Here is a 24,397-nt window from a genome sequence, read left to right as displayed (position 1 = left end):
TGGTGGAGAGGATGGCGAGCTTTAGCTCACAGATAGCATCATGGGAAGGGTGGCACCGCAGGAAGCTTCCTTAAGTCTAGAGCTTAAAATCACTCATCATGTACAGTACAACGGAAGACGTGTTTATGGTCAAGATTTACATGCGTCTTCGGTAAGAAGTTATATTGTTTATGGTGGTTTACATGTGTCTCCAATGTGGTCATGTGCCTCAATAAGTTATATACTGTACATTATTCATGATTCAAAATAGTGCTTCAAAAGGTGATGAGAAGAAGTATATTTTCTGTACTAGAATAGCAGGAAATGTGAAGAGTGAATATTTCACGCCTGGTACCAGCTCTTAGAGAAAAAGTAATAACGTACTTTGATTTCCATTCCTCCACAGACTAATTTCTACTGATTGTAGTATTATCGACCCACATCATCACCCAGTCTCCCTTCTCTTCCAGGTACTCTTTGTGAGGAGGTAGTGGACACGTGTGACCTCAGCCCTTGTGAGAATGGGGGTCAGTGTGAGAGCCTTGTGGGGGGCTATGTGTGCCACTGCTCTCCGCAGAACCAAGATGAGTTCCTGTACGGGGGACAGAACTGCAGCGAGGCTATGGTGGGCTGTGAGGGCCACGAGTGTCAGAACCAGGGCTCGTGTTCCCCCTTCCTGAGCGACGGACATCATGGCTACTCCTGCCTCTGCCCCCCGGGCCTCACCGGGCCTCTCTGCCAGACCCCCACAGCCTTCTCCTTCGAGCAGAAAGGCTATTTGCTGTTGCAGAGCCCACTGCTGGCCGCGGAGGCCTCATGCAACATCACCCTGAGCTTCCGGACAGTGCTGCCCAGGGCCGTGCTCTTCCAGCGGAGCAGTGGAGGGCTGGTCCTGGGTCTGGAGCTACTGGGGGGCCAGCTGATACTCAGCCTGAGGAGGGAGGCCTTGGCTGGGGGTGGGGAAGAGGGAGAGGCCCTGCAGCTTAGGCAGACCCTGGAGCTCCCCCTTAACGTGACTGATGGGGAGTGGCACTCTGTGAAGGCCGTGCTGGAGGACGATCTGCTCAGCCTCAGGCTCCTGGATGGTGGGGTCTGTCAGGAGCAGGACTGTGAGAGCGAAGCCCGGGTCAATGGCACCCTGGCTGGGGCGGATCTTCGAGAGTCTCCCCTCCAGAACACTGTCATTGGCGGGGTGGTGGAGACAGGCGGCGCCCTGGTCCCAGTCCCGGCCTTCATTGGCTGTCTGCGGGACGTGTTTGTGGACTCCCAGCTGGTGGTTCCGGAGGAGTGGCTGAGCGACTCGGCATTGAACGTGACTGCAGGCTGCAGCCACAGGGACCGATGCCAGGACAGCCCCTGTGAGAACAGAGGACAGTGCATCAACCTGTGGCAGAGCTACCAGTGCCGGTGCCCCCGGCCATACGAAGGTCACGACTGTGCTGAGGGTAAGAATGGAGGAATGAGTGGAGGAGGATAGGGGTAGTGAGGAAAAGGTATGGGAGCCCCCGAGATCTTCTCTAATTTCAAGGGCTAGTTTTGCCCATTACTTACATACTGTTGAAGTCGGAAGTTTACGTACACTTAGGTTGGAGTCATTAAAACTCATTTTTCAACCACTCCACAAATGTATTGTTAACAAACTATAGTTTTGGCAAGTTGGTTAGGACATCTACTTTGCGCATGACACAAGTCATTTTTCCAACAATTGTTTACAGACAGGTTATTTCAGTTATAATTCACTGTATCACAATTGCAGTGGGTCAGAAGTTAGAAGCTAAAAGCTTCTGTTAGGCTAATTGACATAATTTGAGTCAATTGGAGGTGTACCTGTGGATGTATTTCAAGGCCTACCTTCAAACTCAGTGCCTCTTTGCTTGACATCATGGGAAAATCAAAAGAAATCAGCCAAGACCCCAGAAAAACAATTGTAGACCTCCAGAAGTCTGGTTCATCCTTGGGAGCAATTTCCAAACACCTGAAGGTACCATGTTCATCTGTACAAACAATAGTCGCAAGTATAAACACCAATGGACCACATAGCCGCCATACGGCTCAGGAAGGATACGTGTTCTGTCTCCTAGAGATGAACGTACTTTGATGCGAAAAGTGAAAATCAATCCCAGAACAACAGCAAAGGACCTTGTGAAGATGCTGGAGGAAACAGGTACAAAAGTATCTATATCCACAGTAAAACGAGTCCTATATCAACATAACCTGAAAGGCCGCTCAGCAAGGAAGAAGACACTGCTCCAAAACCGCCATAAAAAAGCAACTGCACATGGGGACAAAGATCGTACTTTTTGGAGAAATGTCCTCTGGTCTGATGAAACAAAAATAGAACTGTTCGGCCAGAATGACCATCGTTATGTTTGGAGGAAAAATGGGAAGGCTTGCAAGCCAAAGAACACCATTCCAATTGTGAAGCACGTGGGTGGCAGCATCATATTGTGGGGGTGCTTTGCTGCAGGAGGGACTGGCGCACTTCACAAAATAGATGGCATCATGTGGAAGGAAAATGATGTGGATATATTGAAGCAACATCTCAAGACATCAGTCTTAAAGCTTGGACGCAAATGGGTCTTCCAAATGGACAATGGCCCCAAGAATACTTCCAACGTTGTGGCAAAATGGCTTAAGGACAACAAAGTCAAGGTATTGGACTGGCCATCACAAAGCCTTGACCTCAATCCCATAGAAAATGTGTGGGCAGAACTGAAAAAGCGTGTGCGAGCAAGGAGGTCCACAAACCTGACTCAGTTACACCAGCTCTGTCAGGAGGAATGAGCCATAATTCCCCCAATTTATTGTGGGAAGCTTGTGGAAGGCTACCCGAAACGTTTGACCCAAGCGAAACAATTTAAAGCAATGCTACCAAATACTAATTGAGTGTATATAAACTTCTGACCCACTGGGAATGTGATGAAAGAAATAAAAGCTGAAATAAATAATTCTCTGTACTATTATTCTGACATTTCACATTCTTAAAATAAAGTGGTGATCCTAACTGACCTAAAACAGGGAATTGTTACTAGGATTAAATGTCAGGAATGTGAAAAACTGAGTTGAAATGTATTTGGCCTTGGTGTATTTTAACATCCAACTTCAACTGTAGCTACATATGGGAAGAAGTGGAGGGCACTCAACCAACTTGAGTCGAGGTGAAAACCAAAAAACGTATTATATCATTTAAGCAACTATTAAAAACTTGACGTTTCATCCTTCATCGATGGCCTTTACCAATGGACTTCATCAATTTCCTTCACCAGAGCCATACATAGCTTCATACCCATGCTCAAATGTATTGAACAGAACTTCCTTAGTAGGCCTACATAACAGAGAGAGTGTAGAATAGAGTAGAGCAGAGCAGTCAGAAGTCACATTCAGAGATCAGCTCCCTGAAAGGATAAATGGCTTAAAGGAGGGAGGAAATCTGTGTTGGAAACGATGACGTAATGCATTGCCATGTAAGCACTCACAATACTTACACAATACATAACACAGATTGATTTGCAATCCTAGACTCACACAAATGTCAGTGCGGAGTATACAGTACACCCAGGCAAGTCATTTCAGCCCTTTGTTTTTCTGAGAGGGATATTATTAGCCAGTTGCCATCAAAGCAGATTAGTAATAATCTGACCGTATTTAAGGAAAGACACACAGAAACACAAACACTACACACACATCTAGATGTAGATTTGAACTATAGCTCGCCTGGCTGCACCGAATGGCCCTGTGAATAAGCTACATAAGCAGTCGCTTAGGGCCCCCCCCCCCCCCACCAAAAAAGGGGCCCCTCACAAAATAATAGACTTGGTCTCAATTGACTTTTAAGAGTTAGGATAGTAGGTGCAATGTGGTAGTGCATCAGCAGTTTTTCTGTTATGTCAGTCACTGACAGTCACTCCATTAGCCCATGTCAGCTAAAAAAATAAAAAAAATCTATAAATTACTAGGCAAGTTAGTCTAGCCAGCTATCTAAAACTTGTAGTAATCATGGACGAATTACTGACCGGTCACATACCCAGGGGCCCTGACCTTCAGGGGGAACCCATTCATTTTATTTGTCACCCAGATATCGTATCAACATGGTATAAATCATGACAAAATATTTAGAATGGCAGAATATATGTGGAATTGTGGAAAATGTACTTTAAAGCTGCAAAATGTTCTCCCTGCCCCATGGCAAATATGTGGAATTGAATGAAATTAGCTTCGAAACTGCATAATTTTGTCTTCACCTAATAGCAAAATGTGTAGCTTTAAAACGGCATAATGTTGTCTCCACCCGGTGGTAATGTGTAGAATTGCAGTAAAGTAGCTTTAAAACGGCATAATGTTGTCTCCACCCGGTGGTAATGTGTAGAATTGCAGTAAAGTAGCTTTAAAACGGCATAATGTTGTCTCCACCCGGTGGTAAATGTGTAGAATTGCAGAAAGATAAAGATAAAAGATAAAAATTGCTATATTTTCTCTACTCATTGCAAAATGTGTAGAATTCCTTAGGCTGTCAAGAGGCCACTAAAAGGTTTTGGCCCTCAGGGTGGCTAGGGGGCCCAAACCAAATCTCACCCGGGTATGGATAATTCAAGCCCTTTCTTCTCAAATGCCTACAGATCACCAACATGCCAATCTGTGTGTGTTTTTTCTCACACATGCATGTTTGCATACATGTGTGAATGCTTGCATGGACGAGTGTGTGTGTGTGTGCATGTGATTGTATGGCTGTGTTTACACAGGCAGCGCAATTCTGATATTTTTTTCACTAATTGGTTTTAATAATTGGGCAAAATATCAGAATTGGTCTGCCTGTGTAAACACAGCCTGTGATTTAAGAAAAGGTAGACATTACAGGCTGTAGTGTATGATATGAGAAAAGGTAGACATTACAGTCTGTAGTGTATGATATGAGAAAAGGTAACAGGCTGTAGTGTATGATATGAGAAAAGGTAACAGGCTGTAGTGTATGATATGAGAAAAGGTAACAGGCTGGCGTGTATGATATGAGAAAAGGTAACAGGCTGTAGTGTATGATATGAGAAAAGGTAACAGGCTGTAGTGTATGATATGGGAAAAGGTAGCAGGCTGTAGTGTATGATATGAGAAAAGGTAACAGGCTGTAGTGTATGATATGAGAAAAGGTAACAGGCTGTAGTGTATGATATGAGAAAAGGTAACAGGCTGTAGTGTATGATATGAGAAAAGGTAACAGGCTGTAGTGTATGATATGGGAAAAGGTAACAGGCTGTAGTGTATGATATGAGAAAAGGTAACAGGCTGTAGTGTATGATATGGGAAAAGGTAACAGGCTGTAGTGTATGATATGGGAAAAGGTAACAGGCTGTAGTGTATGATATGGGAAAAGGTAACAGGCTGTAGTGTATGATATGGGAAAAGGTAACAGGCTGTAGTGTATGATATGGGAAAAGGTAACAGGCTGTAGTGTATGATATGGGAAAAGGTAACAGGCTGTAGTGTATGATATGGGAAAAGGTAACAGGCTGTAGTGTATGAAATGGGAAAAGGTAACAGGCTGTAGTGTATGATATGAGAAAAGGTAACAGGCTGTAGTGTATGATATGGGAAAAGGTAACAGGCTGTAGTGTATGATATGAGAAAAGGTAACAGGCTGTAGTGTATGATATGGGAAAAGGTAACAGGCTGTAGTGTATGATATGAGAAAAGGTAACAGGCTGTAGTGTATGATATGGGAAAAGGTAACAGGCTGTAGTGTATGATATGAGAAAAGGTAACAGGCTGTAGTGTATGATATGGGAAAAGGTAACAGGCTGTAGTGTATGATATGAGAAAAGGTAACAGGCTGTAGTGTATGATATGGGAAAAGGTAACAGGCTGTAGTGTATGATATGAGAAAAGGTAACAGGCTGTAGTGTATGATATGGGAAAAGGTAACAGGCTGTAGTGTATGATATGAGAAAAGGTAACCGGCTGTAGTGTATGATATGGGAAAAGGTAACAGGCTGTAGTGTATGATATGAGAAAAGGTAACAGGCTGTAGTGTATGATATGAGAAAATGTAGACATTACAGGCTGTAGTGTATGATATGGGAAAAGGTAACAGGCTGTAGTGTATGATATGGGAAAAGGTAACAGGCTGTAGTGTATGATATGGGAAAAGGTAACAGGCTGTAGTGTATGATATGGGAAAAGGTAACAGGCTGTAGTGTATGATATGGGAAAAGGTAACAGGCTGTAGTGTATGATATGGGAAAAGGTAACAGGCTGTAGTGTATGATATGGGAAAAGGTAACAGGCTGTAGTGTATGATATGGGAAAAGGTAACAGGCTGTAGTGTATGATATGGGAAAAGGTAACAGGCTGTAGTGTATGATATGGGAAAAGGTAACAGGCTGTAGTGTATGATATGGGAAAAGGTAACAGGCTGTAGTGTATGATATGGGAAAAGGTAACAGGCTGTAGTGTATGATATGAGAAAAGGTAACAGGCTGTAGTGTATGATATGGAAAAAGGTAACAGGCTGTAGTGTATGATATGAGAAAAGGTAACAGGCTGTAGTGTATGATATGGGAAAAGGTAACAGGCTGTAGTGTATGATATGAGAAAAGGTAACAGGCTGTAGTGTATGATATGGGAAAAGGTAACAGGCTGTAGTGTATGATATGAGAAAAGGTAACAGGCTGTAGTGTATGATATGGGAAAAGGTAACAGGCTGTAGTGTATGATATGAGAAAAGGTAACAGGCTGTAGTGTATGATATGGGAAAAGGTAACAGGCTGTAGTGTATGATATGAGAAAAGGTAACAGGCTGTAGTGTATGATATGGGAAAAGGTAACAGGCTGTAGTGTATGATATGAGAAAAGGTAACAGGCTGTAGTGTATGATATGGGAAAAGGTAACAGGCTGTAGTGTATGATATGAGAAAAGGTAACAGGCTGTAGTGTATGATATGGGAAAAGGTAACAGGCTGTAGTGTATGATATGAGAAAAGGTAACAGGCTGTAGTGTATGATATGGGAAAAGGTAACAGGCTGTAGTGTATGATATGAGAAAAGGTAACAGGCTGTAGTGTATGATATGAGAAAATGTAGACATTACAGGCTGTAGTGTATGATATGGGAAAAGGTAACAGGCTGTAGTGTATGATATGGGAAAGGTAACAGGCTGTAGTGTATGATATGGGAAAAGGTAACAGGCTGTAGTGTATGATATGGGAAAAGGTAACAGGCTGTAGTGTATGATATGGGAAAAGGTAACAGGCTGTAGTGTATGATATGGGAAAAGGTAACAGGCTGTAGTGTATGATATGAGAAAAGGTAACAGGCTGTAGTGTATGATATGGGAAAAGGTAACAGGCTGTAGTGTATGATATGAGAAAATGTAGACATTACAGGCTGTAGTGTATGATATGGGAAAAGGTAACAGGCTGTAGTGTATGATATGGGAAAAGGTAACAGGCTGTAGTGTATGATATGGGAAAAGGTAACAGGCTGTAGTGTATGATATGGGAAAAGGTAACAGGCTGTAGTGTATGATATGGGAAAAGGTAACAGGCTGTAGTGTATGATATGGGAAAAGGTAACAGGCTGTAGTGTATGATATGGGAAAAGGTAACAGGCTGTAGTGTATGATATGGGAAAAGGTAACAGGCTGTAGTGTATGATATGGGAAAAGGTAACAGGCTATAGTGTATGATATGGGAAAAGGTAACAGGCTGTAGTGTATGATATGGGAAAAGGTAACAGGCTGTAGTGTATGATATGGGAAAAGGTAACAGGCTGTAGTGTATGATATGGAAAAGGTAACAGGCTGTAGTGTATGATAAAGGTAACAGGCTGTAGTGTATGATATGGGAAAATGTAGACATTACAGGCTGTAGCTGCTATCTGAGATTTATCAGACATAATAATACAATCACTATATTCCTAACCCTGTTGTAATAACACAATCGTTATAACCCTGTTGTAATAACACAATCGTTATAACCCTGTTGTAATAACACAATCACTATATCCCTGTTATAATAACAATATCGTTATAACCCTGTTGTAATAACACAATCGTTATAGCCCTGTTGTAATAACACAATCGTTATAACCCTGTTGTAATAACACAATCGTTATAGCCCTGTTGTAATAACACAATCGTTATAACCCTGTTGTAATAACACAATCGTTATAGCCCTGTTGTAATAACACAATCGTTATAGCCGTTTAATAACACAATCGTTATAACCCTGTTGTAATAACACAATCACTATATCCCTGTTATGATAACACAAATCATTATAACCCTGTTTAATAACACAATCAACACAAGAGGGCTCCCAAGTGACGCAGGGGTCTCAGTTCTAGAGGTGTCACTAAAGACCCTGGTTCGATTCCAGGCTGTATCACAACCGGCCGTGATAGGGAGTCCCATAGGGTGGCGCACATTTGGCCCAACGTCGTCCGGGTATGGCCGGGGTAGGCCATCATTGTAAATTAGATTTTTTTTCTTAACTGACTTGTTAAATAAAGGTTCAATAAATAATTCATAAAAAAATCATCAGAACCCTGTTATGATAACATAATCATCATAATCTTAACCCTGGATCTCTCTCTGTAGAGTACATGATGGTCCCAACCCTGTCTCTCTCTCTCTCTGTAGAGTACATGATGGTCCTAACCCTGTCTCTCTCTCTCTCTCTGTACAGTACATGATGACCCTGTCTCTCTCTCTGTACAGTACATGATGACCCTAACCCTGTCTCTCTCTCTCTCTCTGTACAGTACATGATGGTCCTGACCCTGTCTCTCTCTCTGTACAGTACATGATGGTCCTAACCCTGTCTCTCTCTCTCTCTGTACAGTACATGATGGTCCTAACCCTGTCTCTCTCTCTCTCTGTACAGTACATGATGGTCCTAACCCTGTCTCTCTCTCTCTCTGTAGAGTACATGATGGTCCTAACCCTGTCTCTCTCTCTCTCTGTACAGTACATGATGGTCCTAAACCTGTCTCTCTCTCTCTCTGTACAGTACATGATGGTCCTAACCCTGTCTCTCTCTCTCTCTCTCTCTCTCTCTCTCTCTCTCTCTCTGTACAGTACATGATGACCCTAACCCTGTCTCTCTCTCTCTGTACAGTACATGATGACCCTAACCCTCTCTCTCTGTACAGTACATGATGGTCCTAACCCTGTCTCTCTCTCTGTACAGTACATGATGACCCTAACCCTGTCTCTCTCTCTGTACAGTACATGATGGTCCTAACCCTGTCTCTCTGTACAGTACATGTTGACCCTAACCCTGTCTCTCTCTCTGTACAGTACATGATGACCCTGTCTCTCTCTCTGTACAGTACATGATGGTCCTAACCCTCTCTCTCTCTCTCTCTCTCTCTCTCTCTGTAGAGTACATGATGGTCCTAACACTGTCTCTCTCTCTCTCTGTAGAGTACATGATGGTCCTAACCCTGTCTCTCTCTCTCTCTCTGTAGAGTACATGATGACCCTAACCCTGTCTCTCTCTCTGTACAGTACATGATGGTCCTAACCCTGTCTCTCTCTCTGTACAGTACATGATGACCCTAACCCTGTCTCTCTCTCTGTACAGTACATGATGGTCCTAACCCTGTCTCTCTGTACAGTACATGTTGACCCTAACCCTGTCTCTCTCTCTGTACAGTACATGATGACCCTGACCCTGTCTCTCTCTCTGTACAGTACATGATGGTCCTAACCCTCTCTCTCTCTCTCTCTCTCTGTAGAGTACATGATGGTCCTAACCCTGTCTCTCTCTCTCTCTGTAGAGTACATGATGGTCCTAACCCTGTCTCTCTCTCTCTCTGTAGAGTACATGATGGTCCTAACCCTGTCTCTCTCTCTCTCTCTGTAGAGTACATGATGACCCTAACCCTGTCTCTCTCTCTGTACAGTACATGATGGTCCTAACCCTGTCTCTCTCTCTGTACAGTACATGATGGTCCTAACCCTGTCTCTCTCTCTGTAGAGTATGTGACGGCTCGCTTCGGCAGTGAGGACTCTCAGAGCTATGCCGTCTTCACCATCACAGACGACCCAGGAAGTGACATCACTGTCTCCCTCTTCCTGCGCACACGTCGCCACGCTGGCCTCTTATTGGTGCTCGTCAACAGCACCAGCCAATACCTGCGCCTGTGGCTGGACAAGGGACGGGTCAGAGTTCAGCTCCATAACTTTGAAACCTTGACCAGTGAGAGTGCAGTCAACGACGGAGACATCCACTTTGTGAGCATGGTGGTTGACCGTGAGCATATGGTCCTGTATATAGCCAACCAGAAGCAGGGCTCGGTGGAGGTCAGGACGCTGGACAGTCAAATGGGAGATGTCGTGTATGTTGGGGGTCTGGCGGAGCAGAAGGCGTCAGCAGCGTTCGGGGGCTACTTTAAAGGCTGTATACAGGACCTGAGGATCAACGGAGAGAGACTGCAATTCTTCAGGCTGGACACCCCGGTGACGTCATATCCTGTCGAACTCATGGCTAACGTCACAGCGGGCTGCACTGGGGATGACTCCTGTAGTGTGAGTGGACTGATCAGTCCTTAATCCTCTCTACACTTGCCCCTCCCTGTCTGTCCCCTGTCTATAACCTGTCCTACTCTGGTCCCTGTCTTTCACCTGTCTTACTCTGGCCCTTGTCTCTCTCCTGTCCTACTCTGTCCCATCTTTTACCTGTCCTAGTCTGTTTTCTGTCCTACTCTGTCCCTTGTTTTCTTTTACCTATCCTACTCTAGGCCTATGTCCTACTCTGTCCCCTGTCTTTTACCTGTCCTACTCTGTACCCTGTCCACTGTCCATTACCTGTCCTACTATGTACCCTGTCCTACTCTATCCCCTGTATTTTACCTGTCCTACTCTGTCCCCTGTCATTCACCTGTCCTACTCTGTACCCTGTCCTACTCTGTCCCCTGTCATTCAACTGTCCTACTCTGAACCCTGTCCTTCATTTGTCCTACTCTGTCCCCTGTGTTTAATCTGTCCTACTCTGTCCCCTGTGTTTAATCTGTCCTACTCTGTCCCCTGTCTTTTCCATCTGTCGTACCCTGTCCTTTCCCCATGCCATACCCAGTCCTGCCCTGTCTTTCCCTGCTCTGCACACTGCCCTGTGCCACCCTTGCCTATCCCAACCATGCTCTACCAGTCTGGCCCCAGTCTGGCCCCTGCCCATCCCTTCTCAGCCTTCATTATCTCACTCGTCCTCATTGTCTTAGAAAAGGATGAACGTCACCAATCCCACACAATCAAATGAAATGGTGTTTAAGGGTTAAGGGTGTTAAACAGAAGGGCTGTGATGTACTTAATGTCAAGTAGAGAGGGTGATTAAAGAAACAAAAGAGGACTGGTGGAGAATAAGGCCATAGAAGAATACTGACAACTGTTTAGATTTGGGTTGGAGTCAGAGTTAGAGTTAGGGTTAGGGTTAGAGTTATAGTTGGCGTTAGACTGAGAGTTAGGGTTAGAGTCAGAGTTAGAGTTAGACTCAGAGTTAGAGTTAGACTCAGAGTTAGACTCAGAGTTAGAGTTAGGGTTAGAGTCATAGTTGGCGTTAGACTGAGAGTTAGCATTAGACTTAGAGTTAGGGTTAGAGTCATAGTTAGGGTTAGAATCAGAGTTAGCATTAGACTCAGAGTTAGGGTTAGACTCAGAGTTAAGGGTTAGAGTCAGAATTAGGGTTAGAGTCAGAGTTAGGTTTAGAGTCAGGGTTAGAGTCAGTTAGACTCAGAGTTATGGTTTGAGTCAGAGTTAGGGTTAGATTCAGAGTTAGGGTTGGAGTCAGTTAGGGTTGGAGTCAGTTAGGGTTAGTGTCAGAGTTAGGGTTAGAGTCAGGGTTAGAGTCAGAGTTAGGGTTAGAGTCAGTTAGACTCAGAGTTAGGGTTAGACTGAGCATTTGGGTTGGAGTCAGTTAGACTCAGAGTTAGGGTTCGAGTCAGTTAGGGTTAGTGTCCGAATTAGAGTCAGAGTAATTTAGAGTCAGAGTTAGGGTTAGAGTCAGTTAGACTCAGAGTTAGGGTTAGACTGAGCATTTGGGTTGGAGTCAGTTAGACTCAGAGTTAGGGTTCGAGTCAGTTAGGGTTAGTGTCAGAATTAGAGTCAGAGTAATTTAGAGTCAGAGTTAGGGTTAGAGTCAGTTAGACTCAGAGTTAGGGTTAGACTGAGCATTTGGGTTGGAGTCAGTTAGACTCAGAGTTAGGGTTCGAGTCAGTTAGGGTTAGTGTCAGAATTAGAGTCAGAGTAATTTAGAGTCAGAGTTAGGATTAGAGTCAGTCAGAGTTAGGGTTAGAGTCAGTCAGAGTTAGGGTTAGACTCAGAGTTAGTGTCAGGGCTAGATTATTTGATTTCATTTCAGAACATAGGCCATTGACTTAATGTCCTCCATCTCCCTCTCTATCACTCTCTATCTCCATCCCAAATCCCTACATATGATACTACACTGAGTACACCAAACATTAGGAACACCTTCCTCATATTGAGTTGCACCTCCAGTTCTTGGTTCTTGACACTAACCAGTGTACCTGGCACCTACTACCATACCCCGTTCAATGGCACTCACATTTTTTGTCTTGCTCATTCCACCCTCTGAATGGCACACAAACACAAACTATTTCTCAATTGTCTCAAGGCTTAAAAATCATTTTTTTACACTGATTGAAGTAGATTTAACAAGTGACATCATTAAGGAATCATAGCTTTCATCTGGATTCTCCTGGTCAGTCTATGTCAAGGGAAAATTCAGTGTAGGATTCGTGTATAATGGCAGACCAGAGATGCTTTCTCTATGAAAGCCTTGTCGATGCTAAGTGTTCAGTAAGCTACTAGCTGTATTAGTACAGCTGTGCTCTCTTACCCAGTCAGTCAGACATGAGCATTTATGAATAATACAAGATAACCTGTCCCTCTATGCTTTAGTTCTGATAAAATAATAATAATGTGTTTCTGTTGTTCTTCTTCCTCTCCAGAGGAACCTGTGTCAGAACGGAGGGATGTGCTACTCCATGTGGGACGACTTCACTTGCACCTGCCCCCCCAACACTGCAGGGCGGCGCTGTGAGGAGGTCAAGTGGTGTGAGCTGTCACCCTGCCCCGCACGGGCAGAGTGTAAAATCCTCAGCCAGGGATACGAGTGTAAGTCATTCTGCTCTAAATCTGTCGCCCGTCCGTCCGTCCGTCCGTGAGGTGGGAATGGGATTAGGCCAGATTAGCCTGTGGTTGGATTATTGATGATTTACATGGCTGCCCGTCTGCCCTGTCACCCCTGTGATGAGCTGTCCTGGAATAAGGACAGAAACAACACCGTCATTCACAAGCACACTATAGAGTGTTGTTGTGTATACCCAGCACACATACCTTCCTCATATCCATCCTGTTGTGGCTGATTTTCTGTTACTGTCACGACAATGTTCAATCCCAATGATAATAACTAACAATCAATAGCTCTGACCAATTCCCGAGGTTTGTAAGACCATGGGTATAATAATAATAATTAGTCAAAGACTCAGTTTACGCAAAAGGTTAGTACAGTTTATTCAGAGAACGCTCTAAAGTCAAGAATACAAAGACATCACTCACAAACAGTAAGTATCCTACATACATACTGTCCTGCTACCCATCCAACAAAGATTAAGGGAGGCCGTGAGAATCACTCCCCGTCATAATCATATGGTTTCAGGGTGGAATATTCTAATCATTCATGAAAATCCCATTAACAGTTACTTGTTCATATCTGGATTTACTGCTTCATTACTACTTATATTCCGTAGTTCGTATTCCATGACATGGTTGAGGATTAAAACCTTTCTTTAAATGACCACATATTTACATAATTATCCCTTCTTCTCCTTCACAGGCTTTTCCAACGCCACTTTCCTTGACGACAGCAGTGTGCTGTCTTACCGCGGTAACGGCCGTATCCAACGCAGCCTGGCCAGCATCTCCCTCAGCATGCGCACCCGTAAACGCCACGCCGCCATCTTGCACGCTGAGAGTGGGCCGGAGTTTGTGACGGTGTCTGTGCAGGATGGCCTTCTCTTCCTTGAGCTCCAGAGCGGGGTGGGGGAGGGTTCCTCCACAGTGTCCCTCAGCAGTCGGAGGAGGGTCAGTGACGGGGAGTGGCACAGCATCCACCTCTTCATGGTCACCCCCTGGGCAGAGGCATCCCGCTGGACCATGGTGCTGGATGAGGAGGCGGAGGAGGCAGGGACCTCCAGCAGCGAAGGGGGCAACCTGGACTTCCTCAGGGAGGAGGTGGACATCCTGCTGGGGGGGCTGGGGCCCGAGGCTGGCTGGAGCCTAGTGGGGTGCCTGGGCACCGTGGAGGTGGGGGGCATCGCCCTGCCTTACTATAGCCCTTCAGAGGTCAACCTTCCCCGGACTCAGGAGGAGCAGTTCCTGCGGACATCCCCCAGCCCACCCAGGGGCGGGTGCAGTGGAGGCCCGGTGTGCCAGCCCAGCCCATGTGTGAACAGAGGCAGCTGCCAGGACCTCTGGAACCTGTTCAACTGTAGCTGTGACGAGGGCTGGGCCGGACGCCGTTGTGAGCTCAACACAGACACCTGCGCCTCCAACCCCTGTATCCATGGCAACTGTAGCGTTCAGGGGCTGGCATTCAAGTGTTCCTGTGAGTTTGGCTACACTGGTATGAACTGTGAGGAGGAGGTGGATGTGTGTGAGAACCATCTATGTGCTCATGGAGGGACGTGTCTACATGGAGTGAACAAGTACGCCTGTCTGTGTGCTGAGAACTACACCGGACCTTACTGCAAGTGAGTCACATGGCTGGGGTCAGGAATGGAATGAAATGTAGTATTTATTTTTTATACAAAGGACTAAACGCAACAGAAAACCGTCACCTCATTCTGAAACATTGTCACCAAATTGTTATTGCTTTTATGTTATTTTTGTCTGTCAAGTTTGTTTAAGTCCCTTTGAGTTTATACACAACTTTCAAAAATATAAGTTTGACGTCTACAAATAGACTACAAATAGACTACAAATAGTCTACAAATAGACTACAAATAGACTACAAATAGTCTACAAATAGACTACAAATAGACTACAAATAGACTACAAATAGTCTACAAATATACTTTAATAACTGGCAGTTGAAACAATAACATCATGAAACAATATTTCATATTTTGAAAACGGGTTCTGCAACTTGTACATTTCAATGAGATAAAAGTTTAATCAATGCATCTCCATGCAACTTCACCAACGTGATATACAGGACAGGACACCAGCGGGACTCTCTTTTAGTGATATACAGGACGGGACTCTCTTTCAGTGATATACAGGACAGGACACCAGTGGGACTCCCTTTTAGTGATATATAGGACAGGACACCAGCGGGACTCCCTTTTAGTGATATACAGGACAGGACACCAGCGGGACTCCCTTTCAGTGATATACAGGACAGGACACCAGTGGGACTCCCTTTTAGTGATATACAGGACAGGACACCAGCGGGACTCCCTTTTAGCGATATATAGGACAGTATACCAGCGGGACTCCCTTTTAGTGATATACAGGACAGGACACCAGCGGGACTCCCTTTTAGTGATATATAGGACAGTATACGAGCGGGACTCCCTTTTAGTGATATACAGGACAGGACACCAGCGAGACCCCCTTTTAGTGATATACAGGACAGGACACCAGCGGGACTCCCTTTTAGTGATATACAGGACAGGACACCAGCGGGACTCCCTTTTAGTGATATATAGGACAGTATACGAGCGGGACTCCCTTTTAGTGATATACAGGACAGGACACCAGCGAGACCCCCTTTTAGTGATATATAGGACAGTATACCAGCGGGACTCCCTTTTAGTTTTACAACACACTAAGGCAAAAGGAGATCTTCTAAATGTTCAGATGTGTATAAGGCACTGAAACCATGCATGAACTGCGTGTTTTACTTGTTACATGTCTGTTGTACTAAATGTCATATGGCTATGGCACTTTCAACACTCTCTCTCTATCTCACATCGCTCCTTCATAAGGACATTTTTGAAACAGCCTCCATCACTAAGCTATAATTAAAGAGTTTACATCCTAAATCAACCTTTTTCTTCTGTGTATCTCTCTCTCTCTGTATCTCTCTCTCTGTCTCTCTCTCTCCTCTATCTCTCTCCCTCCAGTGATCGCGTTGAGGAAATTCCATGGTACATAGTAGTCAACAGGAATGTGTAAGTTGTTTTTTCATTATTTGCTTAGTCCTCTCACTCCTCCCTACCTATTTCAAGAAATGCCATATCAACCAGCCTACAAATGGGATGTTGTAAGTCCCATAGAGCAGGACTGAGTCCATGATGTGTTAAGTTCTGGTTTAATGTCCTGTAGTTTAGGAGCAGTAGGGGGTCTATCACCCCCTAAACCCCGTAGTCTCCCAGTGGGGAGACAGACAGTACCCCCCCACTCCCCCTAGTTCTCAAATAAACCCCCTTACACAAGTACCCAATAACCCCTGCCCCACATTGTCACTCCTGGGCACCGCCCGCCTCCCAACCGCGCACGCGCGCACAGACACACACCCACACACACACACCCTCTCTCTAGAGAAGTGTGCCTGTCTGATGGTTTGTCCTGTCTGATGGTTTGTCCTGTCTGATGGGTTGTCCTGTCTGAAGGTTTGTCCTGTCTGAAGGTTTGTCCTGTCTGATGGTTTGTCCTGTCTGATGGGTTGTCCTGTATGTGTTTGCGTTTCTGCTCAGTCGGCCCAAGCTGCCAGTGTCTGTCTGTGGAGATGAAACCAGAAACTACACCTGCTTCAACTCAGGGAACTGCACCGAGAGAGAGCTGTCCTGTGACTGTCTACCCGGCTTCACAGGGCACCGGTAAGAGATAGAGGGAAGGGGTAGAGAACTGCACGAGAGAGAGCTGTCCTGTGACTGTCTACCTGGCTTCACAGGGCAGCAGTAAGAGATAGAGGGAAGGGGTAGAGAACTGCACGAGAGAGAGCTGTCCTGTGACTGTCTACCTGGCTTCACAGGGCAGCAGTAAGAGATAGAGGGAAGGGGTAGAGAACTGCACGAGAGAGAGCTGTCCTGTGACTGTCTACCTGGCTTCACAGGGCAGCAGTAAGAGATAGAGGGAAGGGGTAGAGAACTGCACGAGAGAGAGCTGTCCTGTGACTGTCTACCTGGCTTCACAGGGCAGCAGTAAGAGATAGAGGGAAGGGGTAGAGAACTGCACGAGAGAGAGCTGTCCTGTGACTGTCTACCTGGCTTCACAGGGCAGCAGTAAGAGATAGAGGGAAGGGGTAGAGAACTGCACGAGAGAGAGCTGTCCTGTGACTGTCTACCTGGCTTCACAGGGCAGCAGTAAGAGATAGAGGGAAGGGGTAGAGAACTGCACGAGAGAGAGCTGTCCTGTGACTGTCTACCTGGCTTCACAGGGCAGCAGTAAGAGATAGAGGGAAGGGGTAGAGAACTGCACGAGAGAGAGCTGTCCTGTGACTGTCTACCTGGCTTCACAGGGCAGCAGTAAGAGATAGAGGGAAGGGGTAGAGAACTGCACGAGAGAGAGCTGTCCTGTGACTGTCTACCTGGCTTCACAGGGCAGCAGTAAGAGATAGAGGGAAGGGGTAGAGAACTGCACGAGAGAGAGCTGTCCTGTGACTGTCTACCTGGCTTCACAGGGCAGCAGTAAGAGATAGAGGGAGAAGGAAACAGAGGGAGGAAGGGGTAGATGGGATGGGAGGGATAAAGTAAGAAAATATACCCAGAATATAGGTGAACTTTGTAAAACATACACACAGAACACATACATTACACACAGACCACATGATGTTGTGTGTCTGTTTTTCTGACCCTCTCTCGGCCTCTGTCTCTGTGTCTGTACTGTGTAGCTGTGAGCAGGAGGTGGATGAGTGCAAGTCCAACCCCTGTCTGAATGGGGGCTACTGCCGAAACCTCATCAACAAGTACCACTGTGTGTGTGACATGAGTTTCGCCGGGGACAATTGCCAGATCGACGTAAGCGACATTTACTTTTACGTGGCCGTTCTGCTCTGGCAGAACCTCTTCCAGCTACTCTCCTACCTTATCCTGCGACTCGATGACGACCCTGAGATTGACTGGGGAGGGCAGGACGACTGAGAGAGTGTGTGTTTGTGTGTGTGTGTGTGTGTGTGTGTGTGTGTGTGTGTGTGTGTGTGTGTGTGTGTGTGTGTGTGTGTGTAGCTTGTAGTGGAAGCTTAAGACTTTTGGTGGTGGGTGTTTCATTGTTAAATGCCTGTCCAATGAAAAACAGTGTGTGAGTACTGTTATATCTGTGTCTGTTTTACAGTACCACCAGGGTTCCCAGAGAGGGTTCTCTTAACCGGGTGTTAAGGGGTTGAATCTGGCTGTGACAGCTGACCACTACGTACTTGATTTAGCCTTAGACAGGAGTCTTTAAAAAAACAATTGGGGTTGTTCCTAAACTGCGCCAATTAGAAATTGGAGCCGTGGGCCAGACTGAAGGTCTCTGACTGTTCAGAGATACAGTATGTACACTAATGTTCAAACGTTTGTGGTCACTTATAAATGTCCTTGTTTTTGAAAGAAAAGCAATTTTTTTTGTCCATTAAAATAACATCAAATTGATCAGAAATACAGTGTAGACATTGTTAATGTTGTAAATGACTATTGTAGCTGGAAACGGCAGATTTTTTATGGAATATCAACATTGGCGTACAGAGGCCAATTATCAGCAACCATCACTCCTGTGTTCCAATGGCACGTTGTGTTAGCTAATCCAAGTTGATCATTTTAAAAGGCTAATTGATAATTAGAAAACCCTTTTGCCATGTTAGCATGGCTGAAAACTGTTGTTATGATTAAAGAAGCAATAAAACTAGTTGAGTATCTGGAGCATCAGCATTTGTGGGTTCGATTACAGGCTTAACATCGCCAGAAACAAAGACCTTCCTTCTGGAACTCGTCAGTCTATTCTTGTTCTGAGAAATTAAGGCTATTCCGTGCGAGAATTTGCCAAGAAACTGAAGATCTCATACACCCCTGTGTACTACTCCCTTCACAGAACAGCGCAAACTGGCACTAACCAGAATAGAAGGAAGAGTGGGAGGCCCCGGTGCACAACTGAGCAAGAAGACAAGTACATTAGAGTGTCTAGTTTGAGAAAAAGACACCTCACAAGTCCTCAACTGGCAGCTTCATTAAATAGTACCCGCAAAACACCAGTCTCAACGTCAACAGTGAAGAGGCGACTCCGGGATGCTGGCCTTCGAGGCAGAGTTCCTCTGTCCAGTGTCTGTGTTCTTTTGCCCATCTTAATCATCACCAAAGCCCCCTCAGACCATCACATTTCCTCCACCATGCTTGACAGATGGCGTCAAACGCTCCTCCAGCATCTTTCAAGTTTTTCTGTGTCTCACGAATATTCTTCTTTGTGATCCGAACACCTCAAACTTAGATTAGTCTGTCCATAACACTCTGTCCAGAATCTTCTTCTGTCCAGTGTCTGTGTTCTTTTGCCCATCTTAATCTTTTCTTTTTATTGGCCAGTCTGAGATATGGCTTTTTCTTTGCAACTCTGCCTAGAAGGCCAGCATTCCGGAGTCTTATGGCTTGGGGGTGAAAACTGTTGAGAAGCCTTTTGGTCCTAGACTTGGCCCTCCGGTACCGGTTGCCATGCGGTAGTAGAGAGAACAGTCTATGACTGGGGTGGCTGGGGTCTTTGACAATTTTTAGGGCCTTCCTCTGACACTGCCTGGTGTAGAGGTCCTGGATGGCAGGCAGCTTAGCCCCAGTGATGTACTGGGCCGTACGCACTACCCTCTGTAGTGCCTTGCGGTTGGAGGCCGAGCAGTTGCCGTAACAGGCAGTGATGCAACCAGATGTTGCAGCTGTAGAACCGTTTGAGGATCTGAGGACCCATGCCAAATCCTTTTAGTTTCCTGAGAGGGAATAGGCTTTGTCGTGCCCTCTTCATGACTGTCTTGGTGTGTTTGGATCATTCTAGTTTGTTGGTGATGTGGACACCAAGGAACTTGAAACTCTCAACCTGCTCCACTACAGCCTCGTCGGTGAGAATGGGGGCGTGCTCGGTGCTCCTTTTCCTGTAGTCCACAGTCATCTCCTTAGTCTTGGTTACGTTGAGGGATAGGTTGTTATTCTGGCACCACCCGGCCAGGTCTCTGACCTCCTCCCTAAAGGCTGTGTTGTCGTTTTTGGTGATCAGGCGTGTTAAGGGGTTGAATCTGGCCGTTGTGACGTCTGCAAACTTAATGATGGTGTTGGAGTCGTGCCTGGCCACGCAGTCGTGGGTGAACAGGGAGTACAGGAGGGGACTGATCACACCACTGAGGGGCCTCCGTGTTGAGGATCAGTGTGGCATATGTGTTGCTACCTACCCTCACCACCTGGAGGGACGGCCCATCAGGAAGTCCAGGATCCAGTTGCAGAGGGAGGTGTTTAGTCCCAGGATCCTTAGCATAGTGATTATGCAGGTGTTCCTTTTGTCCAGGCGGGAAAGGGCAGTGTGTAGTGCAATAGAGATGCCTTCATCTGTGGATCTGTTTGGGCGGTATGCAAATTGGAGTGGGTCTAAGGTTTCTAGGATAATGGTGTTGATGTGAGCCTGACCAACCTTTCAAAGCACTTCATGGCTATGGACGTGAGTGCTATGGGTCTGTAGTGATTTAGGCAGGTTGCCTTAGTGTTCCTGGGCACAGGGACTATGATGGTCTGCTTGAAACATGTTGGTATTACAGACTCAATCAGGGACATGTTGAAAATGTCAGTGAAACACCTGTCAGTTGGTCAGCACATGCCCGGAGCACATGTCCTGGTAATCCGTCTGGCCTTGTGAATGTTGACCTACAGAGAGCATGATCACACAGTTGTCCGGAACGGCTGATGCTCTCATGCATGCCTCCGTGTTGCTTGCCTCAAAGCGAGCATAGAAGTGATTTAGCTCGTCTATTAGGCTCGTGCCACTGGGCAGCTCGCGGCTGTGTTTCCCTTTGTAGTCTGTAATAGTTTGCAAGCCCTGTCACATAAGATGAGCATCGCAGCCGGTGTAGTACGATTCAATCTTAGCCCTGTATTGACTCTTTGATGCCTGTTTGATGGTTCGCCGGAGGGCATAGCAGGATTTCTTATAAGCTTCCGGGTTAGAGTCCCGGCAGCTCTACCCTTTAGCTCAGTGTGAATGTTGCCTGTAATCCATGGCTTCTGGTTGGGGTATGCACGTACAGTAACTGTGGGGATGACGTCCTCGATGCACTGATTGATAAAGTCAGTGACTGATGTGGTGTACTTCTCAATGCCATCGGAAGAATCCCGGAACATGTTCCAGTCTGTGCTAGCAAAACAGTCCTGTAGTTTAGCATCTGCTTCATCTGACCTCTTTTTTATAGACCGAGTCACTGGTGTTTCCTGCATACATTTTTCTTGTAAGCAGGAATCAGGAGGATAGAATTGTGGTCAAATTTACCAAATGGATGGCGAGGGAGAGCTTTGTACGCGTCTCTATGTGTGGAGTACAGGTGATCTAGAATTTCTTTCCCTCTGGTTGCACATTTAACATGTTGATAGAAGTTTTACATTTCCCTGCATTAAACGCCTCTGGGTGAGTGGTTTCCTGTTTGCTTATTTCCTTATACAGCTGACTGAGTGTGATCTTAGTGCCAGCATCCGTCTGTGGTGGTTAAACCTCTTGATTCTAGCCATCCCGGATCCGGGATCGTGAATACAGCCTCAAGCTCATTACCATAACGCAATGTTAACTATTCATGAAAATCGCAAATGAAATGAAATAAATATGCTAGCTCTCAAGCTTAGCCTTTTGTTAACAACACTGTCATCTCAGATTTTCAAAATATGCTTTTCAACCATAGCAAAACAAGCATTTGTGTAAGATTATTGATAGCTAGCGTAGCATTTAGCGTTAGTCTCAATGAGGAGACTCTCAGTTAGATAGCAAATGTTCAGTTTTTCCTGAAAGATTATTTGTTTAGGAGAAATCGCTCCGTTTGGTGCGTCACGTTTGGCTACAAAAAAAAACAAAAATTCAGTCATCAAAACGCTGAACTTTTTTCCAAATTAACTCCATAATATCGACTGAAACATGGTAAACGTTGTTTAGAATCAATCCTCAAGGTGTTTTTCACATATCTCTTCGATGATATATCGTTCATGGAAGTGTGCGTTCTCCTCTGAATCTCATGGGAAAATGCCTCCAGTTGAAGATTACGCACCAATTTAGACAAAGGACACCGGGCGGAACCCTGGTAAATGTAGTCTCTTATGGCCAATCTTCCAATGATATGCCTCCAAATACGTCACAATGCTGCAGACAACTTGGGGAAACGACAGAAAGGGCAGGCTCATTCCTGGCGCACTCACAGCCATATAAGGAGACAATGGAAAACAGAGCCTCAAAAATTCTGCTCATTTCCTGTTTGAAGTTTCATCTTGGTTTCGCCTGTAGCATGAGTTCTGTGGCACTCACAGATAATATCTTTGCAGTTTTGGAAACGTCAGAGTGTTTTCTTTCCAAAGCTGTCAATTATATGCATAGTCGAGCATCTTTTCGTGACAAAATATTGTGCTTAAAACGGGCACGTTTTTTTATCCATAAATTAAAAGAGCGCCCCCTATATCCAAGAAGTTAACAAACAGCCACGAAAGTATAGATGAAAACTCTCTTGGCAAATAGTGTGGTCTGCAGTTTATCATAAGATAGGTGAGCAAAATCTAGAGACTTCCTTAGATTTCCTGCACCAGCTGTTGTTTACAAATATGCACAGACCCCCCCCCCCCCCCCCAGCGTATATCCCGCTCGCTGAATATCCATGTCATCTTTCAGCCACGATTCTGTGAAACATAAGATGTTACAGTTTTTGATGTCCCGTTAGTAGGATATTCGTGATCGTAACTCGTCAAATTTATTGTCCCACTCGTCTTCAGCGGATCCTTACGAGGCAACGTGCAATCATTGGACAATAAATTAGACGAGGTACGATCACGAATATCCTACTAACGGGACATCAAAAACTGTAACATCTTATGTTTCACAGAATCGTGTCCTCTGTACCTGCGTCTCTTCCTCTTGCCAATAACTGGGATGTTGGCCTTGTCGGGTGTTTGGAGAATGTCCTGTGCGTCCTGCTTGTTGCAGAAAAACTCTTTGTTTAATCTGAGGTGAGTGATCACTGTCCTGATATCCAGAAGCTCTTTGTCTAATCTGAGGTGAGTGATCTCTGTCCTGATATCTAGAAGCTCTTTGTCTAATCGGAGGTGAGTGATCTCTGTCCTGATATCCAGAAGCTCTTTGTCTAATCCGAGGTGAGTGATCTCTGTCCTGATATCCAGAAGCTCTTTGTCTAATCCGAGGTGAGTGATCTCTGTCCTGATATCCAGAAGCTCTTTGTCTAATCCGAGGTGAGTGATCTCTGTCCTGATATCTAGAAGCTCTTTGTCTAATCCGAGGTGAGTGATCTCTGTCCTGATATCCAGAAGCTCTTAGTCTAATCCGAAGTGAGTGATCTCTGTCCTGATATCCAGAAGCTCTTTGTCTAATCCGAGGTGAGTGATCTCTGTCCTGATATCCAGAAGCTCTTTGTCTAGTCCGAGGTGAGTGATCTCTGTCCTGATATCTAGAAGCTCTTTGTCTAGTCCGAGGTGAGTGATCTCTGTCCTGATATCCAGAAGCTCTTTGTCTAGTCCGAGGTGAGTGATCTCTGTCCTGATATCCAGAAGCTCTTTGTCTAGTCCGAGGTGAGTGATCTCTGTCCTGATATCTAGAAGCTCTTTGTCTAGTCCGAGGTGAGTGATCTCTGTCCTGATATCCAGAAGCTCTTTGTCTAGTCCGAGGTGAGTGATCTCTGTCCTGATATCTAGAAGCTCTTTGTCTAGTCCGAGGTGAGTGATCTCTGTCCTGATATCTAGAAGCTCTTTGTCTAGTCCGAGGTGAGTGATCTCTGTCCTGATATCCAGAAGCTCTTTGTCTAGTCCGAGGTGAGTGATCTCTGTCCTGATATCCAGAAGCTCTTTGTCTAATCCGAGGTGAGTGATCTCTGTCCTGATATCTAGAAGCTCTTTGTCTAGTCCGAGGTGAGTGATCTCTGTCCTGATATCTTGAAGCTCTTTGTCTAGTCCGAGGTGAGTGATCTCTGTCCTGATATCTAGAAGCTCTTTGTCTAGTCCGAGGTGAGTGATCTCTGTCCTGATATCTAGAAGCTCTTTGTCTAGTCCGAGGTGAGTGATCTCTGTCCTGATATCCAGAAGCTCTTTGTCTAGTCCGAGGTGAGTGATCTCTGTCCTGATATCTAGAAGCTCTTTGTCTAGTCCGAGGTGAGTGATCTCTGTCCTGATATCCAGAAGCTCTTTGTCTAGTCCGAGGTGAGTGATCTCTGTCCTGATATCCAGAAGCTCTTTGTCTAGTCCGAGGTGAGTGATCTCTGTCCTGATA

The 24,397-nt window shown here is 45.4% G+C and overlaps 1 protein-coding gene across 1 annotated transcript in view; it reads left to right on the top strand.

Annotated features, from left to right (window-relative positions):
* crb1 (crumbs cell polarity complex component 1) overlaps positions 1-24,397 on the top strand; it is a 58,993-nt gene that overhangs the window by 21,388 nt on the left and 13,208 nt on the right. The window contains exons 6-12 of the mRNA XM_031785536.1: positions 450-1,424; positions 9,951-10,501; positions 12,937-13,102; positions 13,824-14,739; positions 16,117-16,164; positions 16,690-16,812; positions 17,826-17,952. Coding sequence (XP_031641396.1) covers positions 450-1,424; positions 9,951-10,501; positions 12,937-13,102; positions 13,824-14,739; positions 16,117-16,164; positions 16,690-16,812; positions 17,826-17,952 — 2,906 coding nt within the window. The remainder of the gene's footprint in view (positions 1-449; positions 1,425-9,950; positions 10,502-12,936; positions 13,103-13,823; positions 14,740-16,116; positions 16,165-16,689; positions 16,813-17,825; positions 17,953-24,397) is intronic.

Source organism: Oncorhynchus kisutch, linkage group LG13 (genome assembly GCF_002021735.2).
Source record: "Oncorhynchus kisutch isolate 150728-3 linkage group LG13, Okis_V2, whole genome shotgun sequence".
Taxonomy (NCBI): domain Eukaryota; kingdom Metazoa; phylum Chordata; class Actinopteri; order Salmoniformes; family Salmonidae; genus Oncorhynchus; species Oncorhynchus kisutch.
Note: the sequence above shows the minus strand (reverse complement) of the source record. Positions and strands in the feature narration are given on the sequence as shown.